This window comes from Aquarana catesbeiana, linkage group LG09 (assembly GCF_042186555.1).
Source record: "Aquarana catesbeiana isolate 2022-GZ linkage group LG09, ASM4218655v1, whole genome shotgun sequence".
Classification (NCBI taxonomy): domain Eukaryota; kingdom Metazoa; phylum Chordata; class Amphibia; order Anura; family Ranidae; genus Aquarana; species Aquarana catesbeiana.
In genome coordinates this window covers 202,136,333-202,154,551 of record NC_133332.1, presented here as the reverse complement: position 1 = coordinate 202,154,551, position 18,219 = coordinate 202,136,333, and the positions used below count along the sequence as shown (strand labels likewise).

At 41.8% G+C, this 18,219-nt stretch overlaps 1 protein-coding gene across 1 annotated transcript in view; it reads left to right on the top strand.

Annotated features, from left to right (window-relative positions):
• The first annotated feature begins 1,490 nt into the window (after nt 1–1,490).
• LOC141108205 (uncharacterized) overlaps nt 1,491–18,219 on the top strand; it is a 50,580-nt gene continuing 33,851 nt past the window's right edge. The window contains exons 1-5 of the mRNA XM_073599565.1: nt 1,491–1,684; nt 4,957–5,140; nt 8,439–8,530; nt 10,032–10,253; nt 15,297–15,611. Of these exons, the coding sequence (XP_073455666.1) occupies nt 1,522–1,684; nt 4,957–5,140; nt 8,439–8,530; nt 10,032–10,253; nt 15,297–15,611 (976 nt within the window). The 5' untranslated portion in view covers nt 1,491–1,521. The remainder of the gene's footprint in view (nt 1,685–4,956; nt 5,141–8,438; nt 8,531–10,031; nt 10,254–15,296; nt 15,612–18,219) is intronic.

The following is an 18,219-nucleotide window of genomic DNA, read 5'->3' as shown; positions in this document are numbered from 1 at the left end:
TTTAAAAAGAGTAGTTGATTGATAATAAATGGCTTCAGCCAAACACTAGCCATGAGTGAAAGAAAAGTTTTTGCGTTACCATTGATATTCTCTAAAAAATGGTCAAGAGATCATAAATTCTGCCAGGGTATGTAAACTTATGAGCACAACTGTTATTTTTATATATATATATATATATATATATATATATATATATATATATATATATATACACATTTTAGTTGTAATAAGCATATGACCCACAGAAATAACTTCTGCATTATAGACATACTGGTGGCTGGAGCATCTGGTGGAAAAAGTCTCTGGAACTATGGCCCCTTTGCCATGTACTTACCTGAAATGCACCTCCATGATAATGGACACCATCAACTTCAACATCAACTACTCCATCCCCTTCATTTCCAACCTGTTGAGGACTCCTCGGGAACTTCCCAACCCTGCTGCAGCAAAGATGACCTCGCAATCGCAACAATTGTTCAACAGTATCTATCAGGTAATTAAACAAAAGCCCAACTCAAGCCAAAACTTTTGATCTAGTTGCGTATGAGGGGGCCAGAACATCTTGGGGTTTTATTGCTGTCTTGTAAATCTACCCAAAGGACAACAGACAGTAATAAAAAAATTTGACAAAAGTTTTGACTCTTACCCACTTTTTAGAAAAGATTTGGCTGGAGTTAGGTACCTAATATTTGTTATAAGGAATGTACACTGTATTGGATTATTCTAATGATAAAGGTTTTAGTGTACAGTAATGAAGATCAACACATGTGCTTAATAGCTTGCAGTTCTGTGATACTAGGTCTTTCTCTCGGTATATCTGCCTTATTTAAAATATTAAAATTCAAATAAAATCAAGAAAACTTTCACATATTCCTTTATAAATATTATTAGGACCTCTCCGCAAACCTCCTTGCGGTGTATGACTATAGGCAGGGATTAACAGCTTTTGAATATACACCAAAAATGTGGATAACTGACAACTTACATTAGGGCTAACTTTGCATAATGGCACATTCACATGCCCCGTCGTCCGCTTACTTTCTTGACACAGAGTGCAGCCCCAGCGACAATGGAGGCAATTCTGATAGTGGAGAGGAGAGAGTAGATATTAGTCAAATCCTATTAACTGTCATTTGCTGTTATTTGCTCTGTGGCCGCTCATGTTACAGAAACATGCATTACAAAAAAATACAGATTAACATAGGACAAATCCTCCAAATCTAGATGCTTTTTGTGGGCACTGGTGAGTCAAATTCCTGCTGCCTTCTTATTTCTCTTAGAGTTCTGTGCTCTCACAGCTGTAAACACCCAGTTACTTATTCTACATGGGGAACCAATTAGGGAATGAAGACATCATTAATTTGGAAACTAGAGTGCCATCAAACTTGAAAGTAGCCACATGGATTTGGTATTTTTAGCACACAGTGCAAACAATATTCCAGCAGTGAACTCGCTCTGACATTCCTGTAATCTGTTTAGGTCTCACAGTCCAGTTTTGGCCATAATAAAACATCAGCTCAAATGCTCAACAAACGTTCCAATGTTACAATGATCCTACAATATTTGGGCACTGGATTCTCCATCACCAATGAGATGATAAATCCCAAAGATGAAGTCAGCATGTTTCAGCAGATCTGTGGCGGAGAGAGCGTCTGTGTGTTCAAGGGTTATCTGAGCCCTGGAGGTAAGTCCTCATCGTTGTGGGGAGCAACAAGTTTTAACCAGTGGTGAGAACCCAGGGGGCAAGTGGAAAGCAGCACTGAACCATGAGAAATAAATCCTCACAAATGACAGATGCAGAACGACAAACCTGCCATCAATGAGCACAGGGGGAAACTGTTCATTAGTGATGAGCCTAGGAGGTAAGCTCCTGTAACCAGTGACTTTGGTAAGGGTAAATGCCCATCAGTGCAGAGCCTGGAAGGGGTAATTCCCTGTTTGTTAAAAAGTAAAAGGGGGCGCTAGATAGTGAACCCACTGTGTAAGTGGGCCGGTGGTTAAGCTAAATATAACAATTAAGACCACATATAAAACATGGAAAACAAGTGGTTGAATAATTTTGAGACAATAAAATCACAAGTGTCTATAAATCTTCAGTGAAATAACTTCAATTAGCCCATAACATGCAATATAAATCCTCCACCACTTGACAATGGATTCAAATATGCACCCAATGTGCTCGAATAGAAAGACCTGCTCACCAGATAGCCATGACCTCTTTAATCTAATACGAACACCCAAATCAAAAAGGACACCAAACCCCAAAATAAACCTAAAAATAATCCAGCTAATTATCATAATAACCATCCATGGGCCCCGCAGTATTCAGTCCCCACTCAAAATAGGTTTGCACCATTAGGCAATAGAATCCCTGACTAAGATGATTATTATGAATATGGTAGAAATCATTGCCCACCCAGGTCACCTAGAGGTGGATTCAGGAGCAATTTCAGAGGTAGACCAGCACCTTATCAAAACTATTACTAACGGGGGAATGGAAGGAGCCCTACAGGATTCCACCCCCACCACCCCAACAATACCCAAGAGAGCATCTAGAAAGAGAGGAAAGAGGAGGAAGGGGGAAAAGAAAAAGGGACAATTAAATGTAGGTTTATTTAATCTGGCAGGAGTTCAATTCTCGGAGGAAATGGAGGTCCTAGCCCAAGGATTAAAATTTCCACCACATAAAAACCTTGATAAATTCAAGGCATTTATCGATATTAAAAAATATGTAAGGAAACAAAATATTAAAAAACATTTTGCTGGGTTATTGCCCATTTCCCCCATTAGACCTAGGTGTAGAAGAGTTTCTACGTAGTGGGCTCAAGAATAATTCAGTTTTCAACCCCAAAAAGGCTACCCATCATTTTATTAAAGTGTTCAAAAATATGATCCAGGAGGAAGTTAAAAAATTGAGAATAAAAAAACATAAGGATAATAAAACATATATGGGCAGGAATTAAGCAATTGGAAAACAATTAAACAGGTAGTAGCGAGACCAGCAGCAAAGGGGGGGGGGGGGGGTAGTTATACTCACAAAGTAAGATTATAATAAGGAGGTGCAGAGACTACTTGCTAATACGACCACCCACCCGGACAGCCCATCAATAGCAGGATTGATTCCCTATATTCCAGGGTGGGTGAATATTTGCATATTTTCCTCCAACCTTTGGTCATGCAAGGGAGGTCCTATCTAAAAGACAGTAGTAAATTTATTAAATTATTAAATTATTACAAACAAACAATTTAAGTCAATGATAACAGCTTACTTGTATCAGTGGATATTGAATCCCTGTATACAAACATCAAACAAGAAGAAAGCGGTCAAATGGGCTCTAAACAAAGATGTGCAAATAAACATTTTAACCGAAGGGGGAACAATTATTTTTGGTTCCAGGTTCAGTATTATAATCAGATTATGGGGGTAGCCATAGGGGCATGCTATGCACCTAGTGTAGCCAAATAATAATAATAGTGCTAAATAAATGGGAACATGAAACTATCAACAGGAGTGGAGGGGGCTCACATTTTACAAAATATATATTGACGATATTGTCTTGTTGTGGGAGGGTCCTAAAGCCAGTCTAGAATTCTTTCCTCACATATTGATTACCAATATTTATGGTGTAAAAATTTTAGCTAATTGTCATCCAGAGACGATCAGCTTTCTGGATTTGGCATTAACAAAAAAAACGAATAAAATTAGAACCAAAATGTTCTTCAAAGAAAAAGATAGGAATGGATATGTGCCTATTCAAAGCTGCCATTACCCGCAACTGCTTAAAGCCATCCGTAAAGGTCAATATATGCGGGTCAGGAGGAATTGTGACAGCTTGGAGGACTTTAAAACTCAATCAGAAATTCTCACTAATAGTAAAGCTGCATGATTAATCATTAAATCGTGATCTCGATTCAACCCCCCTCACGATCTCTATGCAAAACTTCCCGATTCATTGGTGTAACTAGTGTAGAGAGTTCTCTGCTCACTCAGCTGTCAAAAGAAAAAAAAACGGGCAGCCTGCCAAGTTTTTCACAACATTGTCTGGTAGAGATCTAGAAACATTAGAGATCTAGAAACATTGTAACTTTTCGTTCTTAGATCAAAGGAATCAACTTGTGTGTGTAAATAAGGGAAGTTTAACCACTTAAAGACTAAACCTTTTTCTGACATTTGTTTCTTACAAAGTTAAAATCAGTATTTTTTGCTAGAAAATTACTTGGAACCCCCAAACATTATATATTTTTTTAAGCAGAGACCCTATGGAATAAAATGGCAATTGTTGCAATATTTTATGTCACACTGTATTTGCGCAGTGGTCTTTTAAACGCACTATTTTGGGAAAAAAAATACACTTCAAATAAATAAAAATAAAAAAACGAAACAGTAAAGTTAGCCCAATTTTTTTGTATAATATGAAAGATGATGTTATAGTTTTAACTATCACTTTTTCTTTTTAAAACAGTAGTTTGTCTACACTTTTTGGGGAGCAGCTATTTAGTTATTTATTTATTATCAGTTTGGCACAAGGTTTTGTGTTTTCAATTCCCTATTTGTGTTAGGTATGTAGTGGAGTAGTCTTTTGGTGGAGATTTAAAGGGCATTAAATTTTTGTTCCCTTTCTTATTTTAATAAGGAAATGTCTGATCCTAATGGGAGAGGTGACAAGGCATATACACGTTGTAAACTGCCTCAGCATAAAGTGAACTCTTCTTAGTAAAGAGGAGTTCACCACATGCTGAAGCAGTGTGCAGATGGGCACCGTGTTGTTGTAGTCTCCAATGTGCTTAACAAGTCAGTATTCGTCCCAACCAGCACCTGCAAACCAGTGGGCTGGGATGACAGATTGGGATATTTGAGCGGCATCTAATTTATTTGGTTTTTGATCTACGAAGTATAATTTTATAAAAAAGTTACATTCCACAAGTTACATTGTGTGTTTGTATTCTGCATTCAAGAGAAGTTCCAGATGGTCTCCCGCCGCCATTATGGCTATCCATTCAGCGCCAGCATCTACATCAATGGACTCATTGCAGCCCGAATCAGCTCATGCTGCGAATATCGATACCGTGTAGGATTTCAGCAGGGGAGACGTGGTTGTTTCCGAATCACTGAGCTTAGTGGAGGAAACCCATGCCACAGGTACGAGGAGAAAACAATACTGGGGTAAGGAAGATGTTCTTTCATATATGGGGCCCCCATTCCATGGAACATAATTTATCCAGGTCATGTGACCTGCATAAAAAAAAAATTCCTGGACATTGACCTTTGATCCTCAACATCTTTCCCAATGCCAGCTGCCCCCAACTCTCCCATCATTAGATGGTTGTAAGACCCCTTTCACACTGGGGCGCTTTGCAGGCGCTACAGTGCTAAAAATAGGGCTTTCACACTGGAGCGGTGCGCTGGCAGGACAGTAAAAAAAGTCCTGCCAGCAGCATCTTTGGAGCAGTGAAGGAGCAGTGTGTATACCGCTCCTTCACCGCTCCTGCCCATTGAAATGAAGGGGGCAGCGCGGCTATACCGCCGACAAAGCGGCGCTGCAGCAGCGCTTTGCAGTGGTTTTAACCCTTTCCCGGCCACTAGCAGGAGGGTAAAACCGCCCCGCTAGCGGCCAAATACCGCCGCTAAAAATAGTGCTGTTTTACCACCAACGCCGCCCCTGCCCCAGTGTGAAAGGGGCCTTAATACAAACACTGCTGACAACTCCCCAATTGCCCATCTGTTTCACCTCTATCTTGATTGTCCAAACTGTTGGATAAGCATCCTTATTATGAGTGTTTCATTCATTGACATTATAGTGTTAGCTTTGGTGCCCCGTGTCATTCTGTGCATATCTGTGGAAAATGAATAATAATAATAATAATAGACAATGATGTCAGAGAAGCTTATTTTAATACATTCAAACATTAAAAGTCTAACCACAAGAACAAACATTTCATATATTGCAGCTTACCAGTCCTTGTGATGCTGGTATTCATTTTCATCAAACAGATATACCATATAACAAATCACTTTCAATTTTTTTTAGCAGACTAAAATAGAGCAAGTAATTATAAAAGAAAAAATTCGCGCTAGGTGTATAAACAATTACTAAGTGAATAAAACAACCTGTGAAGGAATATCCTGCAGCTAAGCACTATAACCTTGATAAAGGGCACTACTAGATAAATACAAAAAGAAGTGCAGTGCTGGATATATGCAAACCCAAATTTGGTGCTAATGAATAAATGAATATCTATTATATGTGAACCATAAACAGTGTAAATAAATCATGCATAAATATATGGAAAAAGTGCTTCACCGTAGGGATATGTGTGTGGTTGATACCACCACATCCACCTATCTTAGTAAAGTTCAAAATACATAAACAAAAGTGTCCATAAAAATTTAAGAATTGAAGTGACTTTGTTGTGGGAATAAATCCGTGACTGTCACCGTGATGTACGCCCGTCACCTTGTGTAGATTAAAGGCTTACCAGACAGCCTCTGATCAGAGGCATAGTAGCATCAGCTTATGGTGTTGTCTTCACAACGAATGGATCTCTTCCAGAGTGGTAGATGTGTGTCAGCAAACGGTCTCCATAAGCTTCCAGACAGCAGCCCAATCAGGAAAAATCACTCCCAGATATCCAAGAGGAAAGAAAGAAACTCCAATAGTGTAGAGCGTTTTGACTTTCCTTTATTAAAAATTGCCACACCGGCATCCATAAAACTTTTCCTTGCAAGGACGTTTAAAAACAAACTCAGCTCAAAAAACGAAACTCCGCGCATGCGCCGTCGGTACGTGCGTGTCTTGGGTAGACAACACCATAAGCTGATGCTACTATGCCTCTGGTCAGAGGCTGTCTGGTAAGCCTTTAATCTACACAAGGTGACGGGCGTACATCACGGTGACAGCCACGGATTTATTCCCACAGCAAAGTCACTTCAATTCTTAAATTTTTATGGACACTTTTGTTTATGTATTTTGAACTTTACTAAGATAGGTGGATGTGGTGGTATCAACCACACACATATCCCTACGGTGAAGCACTTTTTCCATATATTTATGCATGATTTATTTACACTGTTTATGGTTCACATATAATAGATTTTCATTTATTCATTAGCACCAAATTTGGGTTTGCATATATCCAGCGCTGCACTTCTTTTTGTATTTAATTAAAATAGAGCAAGTGAGAGAAGCTTATCTTTAGGGTTTACACACGCTTTAAGCAAGTTTCACTCTATGCACTTTCCATTGTCTCCTAAGAGCAGTATACTGTTGAAGCTTGGTAGTTAATGAAGACTTCCACAAATGTCTTTAACCAAAGCAGCCTTTATATAGCATAGAAACATTACAGGAATCTCTTTAGGTACACATGCTTCTAGCTGCCAGAATATTGTACTAAGGCACCATGCACACTGGGCTTAAAAAAAAAAAAACATTGTTCCCATGGCAGAAAAAAATGCTCATCTAGAGCTTTTTTTTTTTTTTGTACAGAGTTTATGCAAGTTTAGTAAAGTTTTGTGTTTTTTCTGCCAGAAAGCTCCAATCAGAAACGCAAACCAGAAGGGTTTTTTCCTGCCTTTAAACATTGAGCTCAAAATATGCCTGTAATAGTGCTAACATGCATAGACACATAGGATAACATTGAGCTGCTTTTACAGGCAGAACACAAACCTCCTGTAGAAGCAGCGATTTTTTATAAAGTGTGCATGGACCCTAAAGCTCATGACAGTATGCCAAAATGTCATTTTTGAAACATCTTGACAATGAACCCTAAACACTAACATTACAACCCAATTGTACAATCTCTTTGAGATATATGAATAACTATGTAGTGCTTGAGTGGATACAAACTGAATGGTAGGTTTAGGTAAGAGCTCTCATTACATGGTTGTGAGGGGCTTGTACAGCGATAACAGGGCTGCTGTCACCGCACAAACAGGTGTCGGTGCAACAGTCAAATTTGTAACAGACGTGCAGTCGTTCTTTGCCTGCCCACTTTTTCTGGTACAATGATTTTTATTAGCATATAAAAGAAAGAACAGATATAAAATTCCCACATGGGGAAAAGAACATTAGACACAATACAGAATTTGCACAAAAACACAGAAAAAGATGTGTCAAAGTACAGACTTTTACCGAACCAGGTCGGGGACCAGTGCATAATACCTGAGCCATAAGACTCGGGGGCTAAGGTAAGCAAAGAAAGCAGAGGTGTCCTCCCAAAATGGGATAACCAAAATGCCTGCCCACTTTTTAAATAGGAACAAGAAAACTGATTCTCAGGGAACGATTACTAAAAAGAAGGCTAAAAGTATACCTGTTTATTGCAAAAACCAAATGGACTGGTTATTTCAAAAGCACGGCACTATTTTTGTTTCAGTCCAGTATTGGTAAATCTATCCCGTTAGCCTGACCAGGGTGAAATAAACAGTCTGTCTCTTCCAGGTGTGGATTCCATTACAATCAGAAGATGAAAATAGAAGGTGATCATTCAGTGAGCAGCACATGTGAAGAGTCTGCCACCAGCCAGGAAAGGGGTAAAAACTGATATATGCACGACCACCAGGTGGTTCTTTGGCACAGAGGGCTCCAAAAACTAGAGGGTGATAAAATGGAACAAACTTTCTGTGTACCATAATATAAAAACACTAATGGTCTTACTTGATTGTAGAATTCAGCTCCTGCCGCTAGCCATTTTCCATTGAGTATTGAGAAAAACCCCTCTGATGGCCCAGTGCAGCTATATTATTTTGCATCAGGAGGAGTTTCTTAACTCTAAGTAATTTGGGAGTATTTTTGGTACAACAATTGTAGACAACTCCGCCTGCAAGTCCTAAATCTATATTTTATATTCACCCAATTCAAAACAAACACATTTTTGGTTAATTTATCTTCTATTACTGAACATAATAAAGACAATGCACAAAATAACAAATAATCCTGTAAGTTGTTTTACAACGGCTCTGAAGTGAAATTCTGTTGCAGGGCAATAAACAGGTAGAACATAAGCTGTGTCCTAAGAAGAGATTGTGTGCCATTACACATTTTTTGTTTTTAATGTGGTTGTATTGTTTAGTTACATGTATGTCCTTATGTGTTGCTCCTTGATGAAGCGCCTACTCTAGGTGCTGATACCACATAGATGACACTGTGAAGCTGTACTCCAAACAGAGTGTAGCACATTATTGTTTTTAACTTTATTCTTTTCAGAATTTACTCTAGAACTACCCTTTGTTACCCATAGTAACCACCAGGGGCATTGCTAGGTCTACAAAAGATCTGGGGCTAGAGCCCATAGCAGCGTAGTAAAGAAAGTCATACGCTTGGGCGAGCATACACGTGTGTGTGTGTGTGTGTGTGTGTGTGTGTGTGTGTGTGTGTGTGTGTGTGTGTGTATATATATATATATATATATATATATATATATATATATATATATGTATAGATCTATATATAGATCTATATATATATAGATCTATATATAGATCTGTATATATATATATATATATATATATATATATATATATATATATATATATATATCCCCAGAGAGCCTCCCCTTTTAACCAGGGTCCCCAGAGAGCCTCCCCTCCCCTTGGGGACCCCTGCAGACACTCATGCCTATGGGCCCCAGATTCGGGGCTATAGCCCCAAAAGCCACCCCCTAGCGATGCCACTGGTAACCGCTATGCTTTCCCAATGTCTGTCATTGGGATCCCCCCCCCCTTTTTTTTTGTTTACAGTTTTTGGTTACGGTGACAACACCTTACTTGGTGAGTGGTAGGTGAGTACTATATTAAGAAATTGGACCTTGCTATACCCGTTATTTTTGGTTTTTGGTTCTGTGCTATCACATGACCTACATGATAAATATAAGCACCTTTTGATATTAAAATGGAAATAACATGCAGATACAACAGAATGAGTTTAGGGTCATGTACAGTATAACCTGTTATATATAATCTTTTTATTACTTGGACAATAGGTTTTTGTTAAGGTCTGTGGTTTTAAAATTTTGTCATCTGCTTTTGCTCTCAGTTTCTGAGATCATAAACAAGACGGAGAAGACTTCAGAAGATACGCAGCCAATCGCTTCTCATTGCTTATCCCTCACTACACTCAGCACACAGCCCTGCCTCCAAAAGAGAAAGGTGAAGAAGAAGAAGAAGAAAAGGTGGCCTCCACATAATGACTCGGAATCAGAGCAAGAGAACAGACAGCGCAGCAAACATTCCAAACACAGAAGACCACCAGGGAGGGGTAAGTCTGGGGTTAGCCCTTTACCCCTGCAACAAAACGTATGAAAATGTTTACATGAATGCTCTCTCAGAAATAAGAAAACAATACAAACTAAAAAGCGAATAATATAGGTGAACCTGAGGTAGGGCACACGGGAACATGAGGGGAGTTTAAAATGTAATCTTTTCTTTATACCTTCTACTCTTTCTTCACAATTACAGTGCCTTGAAAAGGTGTTCATACCCCTTGTCGTTTTCCACATTTTGTCATGTTACAACCAAAAACATAAATGTAGGGGCGTGTCCTGATGTGAGCAGCTGCAGACGTGTTACCGAAGAGCTCCAGGAATGCTGGCTTTCATCCTATGCCATCCGTGCATCCACTACTCTGGTAAGCACCGACACTGCCTGCAGACCGTTCCTCTCCATCCCCTGCTCTGCCCTGGCCAAGGATTGAGCGGTGTTGCTGCCCCCGGGAGGAGAGAACTGCCTGGCCATAGTCTGCCTGTACTCGCGGCCGCCGCCATCTTACCCGGCCTGAGTCCCACAACTGTGCACTGGGCCTTATCCATCCGCAACAGCGGAGCACTGACTGGCCATCCTCGTCCATCCTCTTACCTCCTCACATCCCTGCTGTGGATTAAATGGCTGCCAGGGTGACGCTGCCTGTGGAGGCCGGTCGTGGCCTTCTGGGGCCTGGTGGCCATCTTGCCAGCCTAGGACTTGTGGCTGTGCACCCTCCATCCCGGGCTCCGGAGCACAGACCTGCTATCCCCATCCATCCTCTCACCTCTTTACCTTCCTGCTGGGGCTTGGACGGCCACTAGGCCGACACTGACCGTTGGGGCCGGCCACGGCCTGCTGGGGCCTGGTGACGGCCTCCATCCTGCTAAATTGCTTGGGACTGCAGCCATCCAGGGCCCGGATGTACGGTCTCCACATCCCTACTCTCCTGTCCATCTTCCTGCCTGGTGGAGGAGGGCTGCTGAGCCGTGCCTGAATACCTGCGCCGGCCGAGATACCTTAGGGCCTGGTCACAGCCACCTTCTGGGTATCCCCTGCCTTCTTCGCAAACGCTATCCCAGACGCGGACTCTGTGGATACCCTCCTGTGGCTTCCCCAGTGCAGATGCCCTCAAAGAAGAAACATTCCAAGTCTGCTAAGTCCACTGCATGCATCCCCTTTACCGTGGCCGGACGCCATCTTGGTCGGGAGGCTCCAGGCCTTACTGGCCAAATTGGAGATGGAACCCTGGGGATGTTCTGGTGACGGCAGCATCAGCCCCCTTACCCCAGGATAGTACAGCCATGATACTTGCAGCAATTGAACAGAGCAGGACCTCACTGCTGATGCACATAGATCACCTTTCTGAAGAGTGCAACCCGATAAGGAATGACCTACACAAAATCAGTGGGAGAATGACAAAGTCTGAGTCCAGAATCTCTGCTACCAAGGATCTCACTGCCACCGTCACCTCCATTGCTGAGTTACAGCGCACAGTACAGGCCCTTGTCGCGAAACCTGATGATGCTGAAAACCGGCTCAGGCGGAATAATATTAGAGTCCTTGGCTTGCCTGAGAGAGATAAAGGGGGATCACCCGGCAGAATTTGCGGAGGAGTTCTTCAAGAGCCTGCTGGGTCTTACAGCTGTTACTCCTACCTATGTGGTTGAAAGAGCCCATGAGGTACACACAGGCCGAGCCATCCCTGGGAACCTCCCTTTCTAGGCCGCTTTCTTAACTACCGAGACAGGGACAGGATTCTAGCTGAAGCTCCTAAACATCTATTTTAAGTTTAAGAGGGCGCTTCTTTTTCAAAATGTCAAACAATATAGTGCAAATGTTTTAGTTCTGCAGGAGACACCTGGTGGGCAGTAAGCTAATGGCTCTGAAAAGACCCTGGGTACAGAAGGCTCTTCTTACTCGATGTATGCGAGGGGAGTTTCCATCTTAGTGCATAAGTCTCTCTTGTGTGTCATAGAAGCGGTTCACAAAATCCACTGGTTAGATTTGTGATACTGGTATTTATGCTATGGCAGCGAAGATATGTCTTCGCTGGTATATAATGTGCCTCCGCCCTTTAAGCCCAAAATTCTATATACTATACTGGAGAGGATCACCCCCTATTGTCCTGCAAAAATTTTACTACTGGGCGGTTTTAATGCCATCCTTTCCCCAGATTTGGATAGACTCTTGCCACCTAAGTCCTTCACCTGGGAGTTGTCAAATTGGGCATTACCTGCAGGTGTAACAGAAGTCTGGAGGTGGAACTTTCCATCCACCAAAAACTTTTTGTGTTTTTCAACCTTACAGAACTGCCTCCAGAATTGATTATGCTTTTGCTAACCCCTCTATGCTGACAGACGTTCCAGGCGCATCTTATTTACCTAGTGTCCTGTCTGATCACAGCCCCCTAGAGATCACCCTGCGCACTTCCTCTTCTCGTAGTGGCTCCCTGTGGCGTCTCGGTGCTCAATGGGATTTCCCAACCTGATATAGCTGAACAAACCCCCCTGGCCCTAAGTGATTACTGGGATTCTAATGAGGGGGTCATCCTCTCCTGAGATAGTCTGGGATGCTTTCAAGGCATTCACAAGAGGCCATTACATCTAAGCTATCAAGGCAGTTAGGGTGCAACAAACTGCTACCACAACAGCATTGGAGAGCTAGGTGGGGTTGGCTTCTGACCAATATGGATTGGACCCCTCCACCTCAAATTTTGATGCATTGCAGGCATCTAAACGCAGTCTTCACCTTCACTTAACAGAGGTTACTAGACTGGAACTGTAAAATACGAAGCAAAAGTTCTTTGAACAGGGGGACAGGAATGGCAGGCTGTTGGTGATGATGTCTCACCATGACACCCCTACTACCGTGATTCCTGAACTTACCTCTCCCACAGGTGAGGCCATCTCTTCTCCAGAGGTCATTTTGCAAGCTTTCCATGGTTTTAATCAATCCTTATATACCACCACATTACCCTCGGGTTTAGACATAGAGAGGTTGGCATCTCTTCTGGAAATGATAGTCCTTTGGCTGGCTAAGCAACTCGGAAAGAGCTCAACTAGTTGATCCAATCACCACTGAGGAGGTTCTTGCTGTGATTAACTCCCTGTCACCTGGCAAGGCCCCTGGCCCGGATGGTCTTCCGGTTGATTTCTATGTAGCGCATGGTGACATGTTGGCTCCTCAGCTGGCTGCCCTATTCATTCATTGCCTAAAGCAGGGCTCTTTCTCCCACCCTCCATGGCGCATGCGCACGTTATTCTCATTCCCAAAACTGATAAAGATCCAAAGTTATGTGCCTCTTATAGACCTATTGCACTTCTTAACAATGCCCTCAAAATTCTAACTAAGCGCCTCACTGCTAGACTTAATCCTTTACTTCCCTCCATCATAGACTCAGATCAGACCGGTTTCATGACCCACTAAAATCTAGTGGATCCGACTGCCTTCAGAAGTCACCTTAGTAAATAGAGTCCACCTGTGTGTGATTTAATCTCAGTATAACTACAGCTGTTCTGTGAACCCCTCGGAGGTTTGTTAGAGAACCTTAGTGAACAAACAGCATCATGAAGGCCAAGGAACAGACCAGACAGGCCAGAGATAAAGTTGTGGCGAAGTTTAAAGCATGGTTAGGTTTAAAAAAAAAAAAAAAAAATACCCCAAGCTTTGAACATCTCACGGAGCACTGGTTCAATCCATCAAAAGTGGAAAAGTGGAAAGAGTATGGCACAGCTGCAAACCTACCAAGACATGGCTGTCCACCTAAATTGACAGGCCGGGCAAGGACAGCATTACTCAGAGAAGCAGCCAAGAGGCCCATGGTAACTCTGGAGGAGCTGCAGAGATCCACAGCTCAGGTAAGAGAATCTGTCCAGAGGACAACTATTAGTCGTGCACAAATCTGGCCTTTATGGAAGAGTGGCAAGAAGAAAGCCATGGTTGAAAGAAGCCATAAGAAGTCCTGTTTGTGAGAAGCCATATGGAGGGGACAGCAAACATGTGGAAGAAGGTGCTCTGGTCAGATAAGGCCAAAATTGAACTTTTTGGCCTAAAAGCAAAAAATGCTATGTGTGACTGAAAACATTACACATCACCCTGAACCCACCATCCCCACTTTGAAAAACATGGTGGTGGCAACATCATGTTGTGGGGATGCTTATCTTCAGTAGGGACAGGGAAGCTGGTCAGAGTTGATAGGAAGATGGGTGGAGCCAAATACAGGTCAATCTTAGAAGAAAACATGTTAGAGTCTGCAAAAGACTTAAGACTGGGATGGAGGTTTACCTTCCAGCAGGACAACGACCCTAAACATATAGCCAGAGCTACAATGGAATGGTTTAGTTTAAAGCATATTCATGTGTTAGATTGGCCCAGTCAAAGTCCAGACCAAAATCCAATTTAGAGTCTGTGGCAAGACTTGAAAATTTCTGTTCACAGACGCTCTCCATCCAATCTGATAGAGCTTGAGCTATTTTGCAAAGAAGGATGGGCAAAATCTCACTCTAGATGTGCAAAGCTGGTAGAGACATCCCCAAAGAGAATTGCAGCTGTAATTGCAGCAAAAGGTGGTTCTACAAAGTATTGACTCAGGGGGGCTGAATACAAATGCATGCCACACTTTTTTTTTTTTTTTACAAATAAATATCTGAAAAAATTGAAAACCATTTATAATTTTCCGTGCACTTCACATTTACGTGCCACTTTATGTTGGTCTAAAATCCCAATAAAATACATTTATGTTTTTGGTTTTAACACGACAAAATGTGGAAAATGTCAAGGGGTATGAATACTTTTTCAACACACTGTATACACATTTTTAAATTTAAAAGGAGCATACATTTTTGGATGTTATTTGGATTCTTATTAGTAGAGTTGGCTGTATAATTGGCAACAGTAATTTATAATAATGCAGGAAAGCCCCACTCCTTTACGGATCTCAGATGCCCCAGTAAAACCAGCAATAATCAGATCTGAATTTAGAAGCGTCAGACCAGCTAATCGTGGTGTCTGTTTCTTATAGGTATTGCATTTGACATCATCTGAAGCTTTTATATTACAGATTCCAGAAGAGGCCAGCAACCTGACTTACTTGCACAGAGTAACACCAATACAGAAAAGAATGACATGATGGCCAAACTATGGAATAGTCCTGTGACACACACTACCAGCAAAGACGCAACTGCAGTTTCTGCAGTCAAGGAAAAAAAATCAGAGCCACCATCACCAAGATTAGCAGATTCCATGGGGGACAACACACAACGTCAACATCAAACTGCAAGACTAGAACATGCAAAGTCAGCAGTGACAAAAAAACCAAGGCGTGCCAGGACAAGTCTGCACAATGGTGGCAGAATACAGACAGAGGAGGATTCCAGTGAGTAATGCTAATTGTGGGAAGGGGGTGTTTACAAAACTGTACCACTTGTTCCAACCGTAACCAACCAGAAGTTTGCTTTGAAGTTCTAATTTGCAATCATAAGTCATTGTAGTTAAAGTGCAATTTTAGCCAAAGCCCTTTTTAAAGTTTAAGTGCACCTTTTCATAAATAAATGAAAAGGTGAACACCATATCAACCCTCCTTGGTCCCTGCTGACTTACCTCTGTGGGCGATGAGCTTTCACTGTCCAAACAGCCAGTGAAGCAGTCTGATTTCTTTCTTTCCTTTCTTTCTGTAGGGCATCTGGGACAGATCAGAGTGATTGAAATTGGTCAAAAATTCACATGTCAACACTGACCATTCAGTATAGCACTGATCCGTCCCAGAATCCCTACAGAAAGAAGGGTAAGAAAAGTGGGGTATTTAAAATCCCCAGACTGCTACACCAGCTGCGTGGGCAGTGACAGAACTGGGGGGGGGGCTGTAGGATGTTCTTTAACCATTTAATTTTTTTTTTTTTTTTAAGTTTTGAACAGAGTATGTAATAGTTAGAACTCCTGTCAGTTTTTTTGTGTGTTGTACCTACCTGTATGAATTCCTTGCACTACTGTTCCCAAAGACACAAGAAGCCAAAGAAGTCTTGTCAAAGTGAGTGGATAACCCTTAGACACTGAACATGGCTCCCTAATAAATGATTTTCCCTCAGTTCCTGTTTTAGTGACAACAACTGTAATCTAACTTTTGCAAACCCAAAAGGAATATACAGTATTTATGTAAATCCAATAAATAAAGGCTATTAAAAACGGAAAAGTCCAGCCTGAGCTCATTCAGCTGGGCTTCTCCTAAGGGTCACAGGAGTGCATTTCCTTTTGAACTCTTGTGACCAGTTTTCAACAGAGAGCAGTCAGAAGTCACCAGGATCAGTCCAGGCATCCCGTCTTCAGAAGTCTGGATCCGCCAGGTGCCTGGACTGATGGCTGTCATCATAGCCTCTCAGCAAGCCGCTGAGATGGCTGCTCCCCGCCCCTCCACAGCTCAGTGCTCCAGTGAGTGTGGAGGAGCAGAGCAGGGGAGCTGCTGACTGACAGGCAGCAGCTATCCGCTCGGGGATCTGTGAGAACCTAGCCATCAGCGATGTTCGATGGCTCAGTTCTCAGTGAAGAGACGACAGGGGACAGATGCAGCATCGATTCGATACTGCATCCACCTAGATAAGTATGACTGGGAAAAAAACCCAAACCCATACGTCTCTTTTAAAGACCATTTCTAGCCCCAAAAGTGATGGCAAATCTCTCCAATGGGGACCCAGACAAAAACATATTTTTGTAAAGTGAGGAAGTACTGGAACCTCTAAAAATGTTTTTTTTTTTTTTTATTGCTTTACGTGCTTTCTTGTCCCTATGACAATTGCTCCCTTTTTTTGTATAGATGACACAGACAGGAAGTGAGGGAGATTTCACCTAAGGGATCACAGGTAGAAATAGTGATCTGACAAAAGTGTAAGTCTTTTCCACTGCATCCAAAGCTAAAAATAAATAAATAAATAAATAAATTAATTAAAAAATGGTGGATTTAGGTTTTAAGCCAATAAGATATAATAAACAATTAAAAGTTCATACTAAAATATTTCTGCTTTTAGATTAATATATATCCACTTTAGTATGCGGACTCTCAATGTCCCCGTTTCTTTGTGCAGAAATTTCCAGCAGGTGGGGATAAATAGCCAGAGTAAACTTAGATCTGTATTCATGGCAGGTGAGCATGCATTATTTATTTGTGGCCAGCAGTCAGCATCTTCCAGGTCTTGGAAAACTACAAGTCCCTGCTTCTCAGCAGCTGGCGAGGAGAGCTGAATTTAAGTGTACTAACGTCTGTATTTACAGCATTATGCTGTTAGTTTTTGGTGTTTTTGCTCATCCAAAAACTAGCAGTTTCCTCTATCCACACAAATGATCGTCGTAACAGTTTCGGCTAATACAGATCACACCCAGATACGCACCATGTTTTGAAATAGGGCGTGATCTGTATTAGCCCGAAACTGTTTCGATGATGGCCTATATATTTTGGATGTTTTGATTACATTTTTCATTAAAACATTTTTGTGCAACAATCCCTTTTTGTCGTTTCCTATAATATAAGCCTTTGGGAGGGCTTGATTACTTGCACTTGTTACCCCGACCGACGTGCACCTCATCCTTTTGAACTTTTTATATGTATAGCAGAGACCATAAAGAATAAAAATGGCGATCGTTGCAATTTTTTATGTCGCACGGTATTTGGGCAATGTTTTTTCAAATGCAACTTTTAAAAAAGTATATATACTTTAACCACTTCCCTACCGGCCTAAAGGCATATGACGTTCGCAGGAGCACTCTGCCATCCTGGGCGGGCGTCATATGACGGGGGGCCAGCAGCGCGGCGATCGGGGATGAGGCGTGTCCATCAGACACAGCCCATCCCAGATCAGTGTAAAGAGCCAATATAAATCATCTCTTTACCACGTGACCGGCTGTGTCCAATCACAGCTAGTCACATGCACTGTCCTCGTGCACGGCACTCGTGCTCGCCCCTAGGGGCGCGAAGAGCGGCGATTGGAGACGAGGCT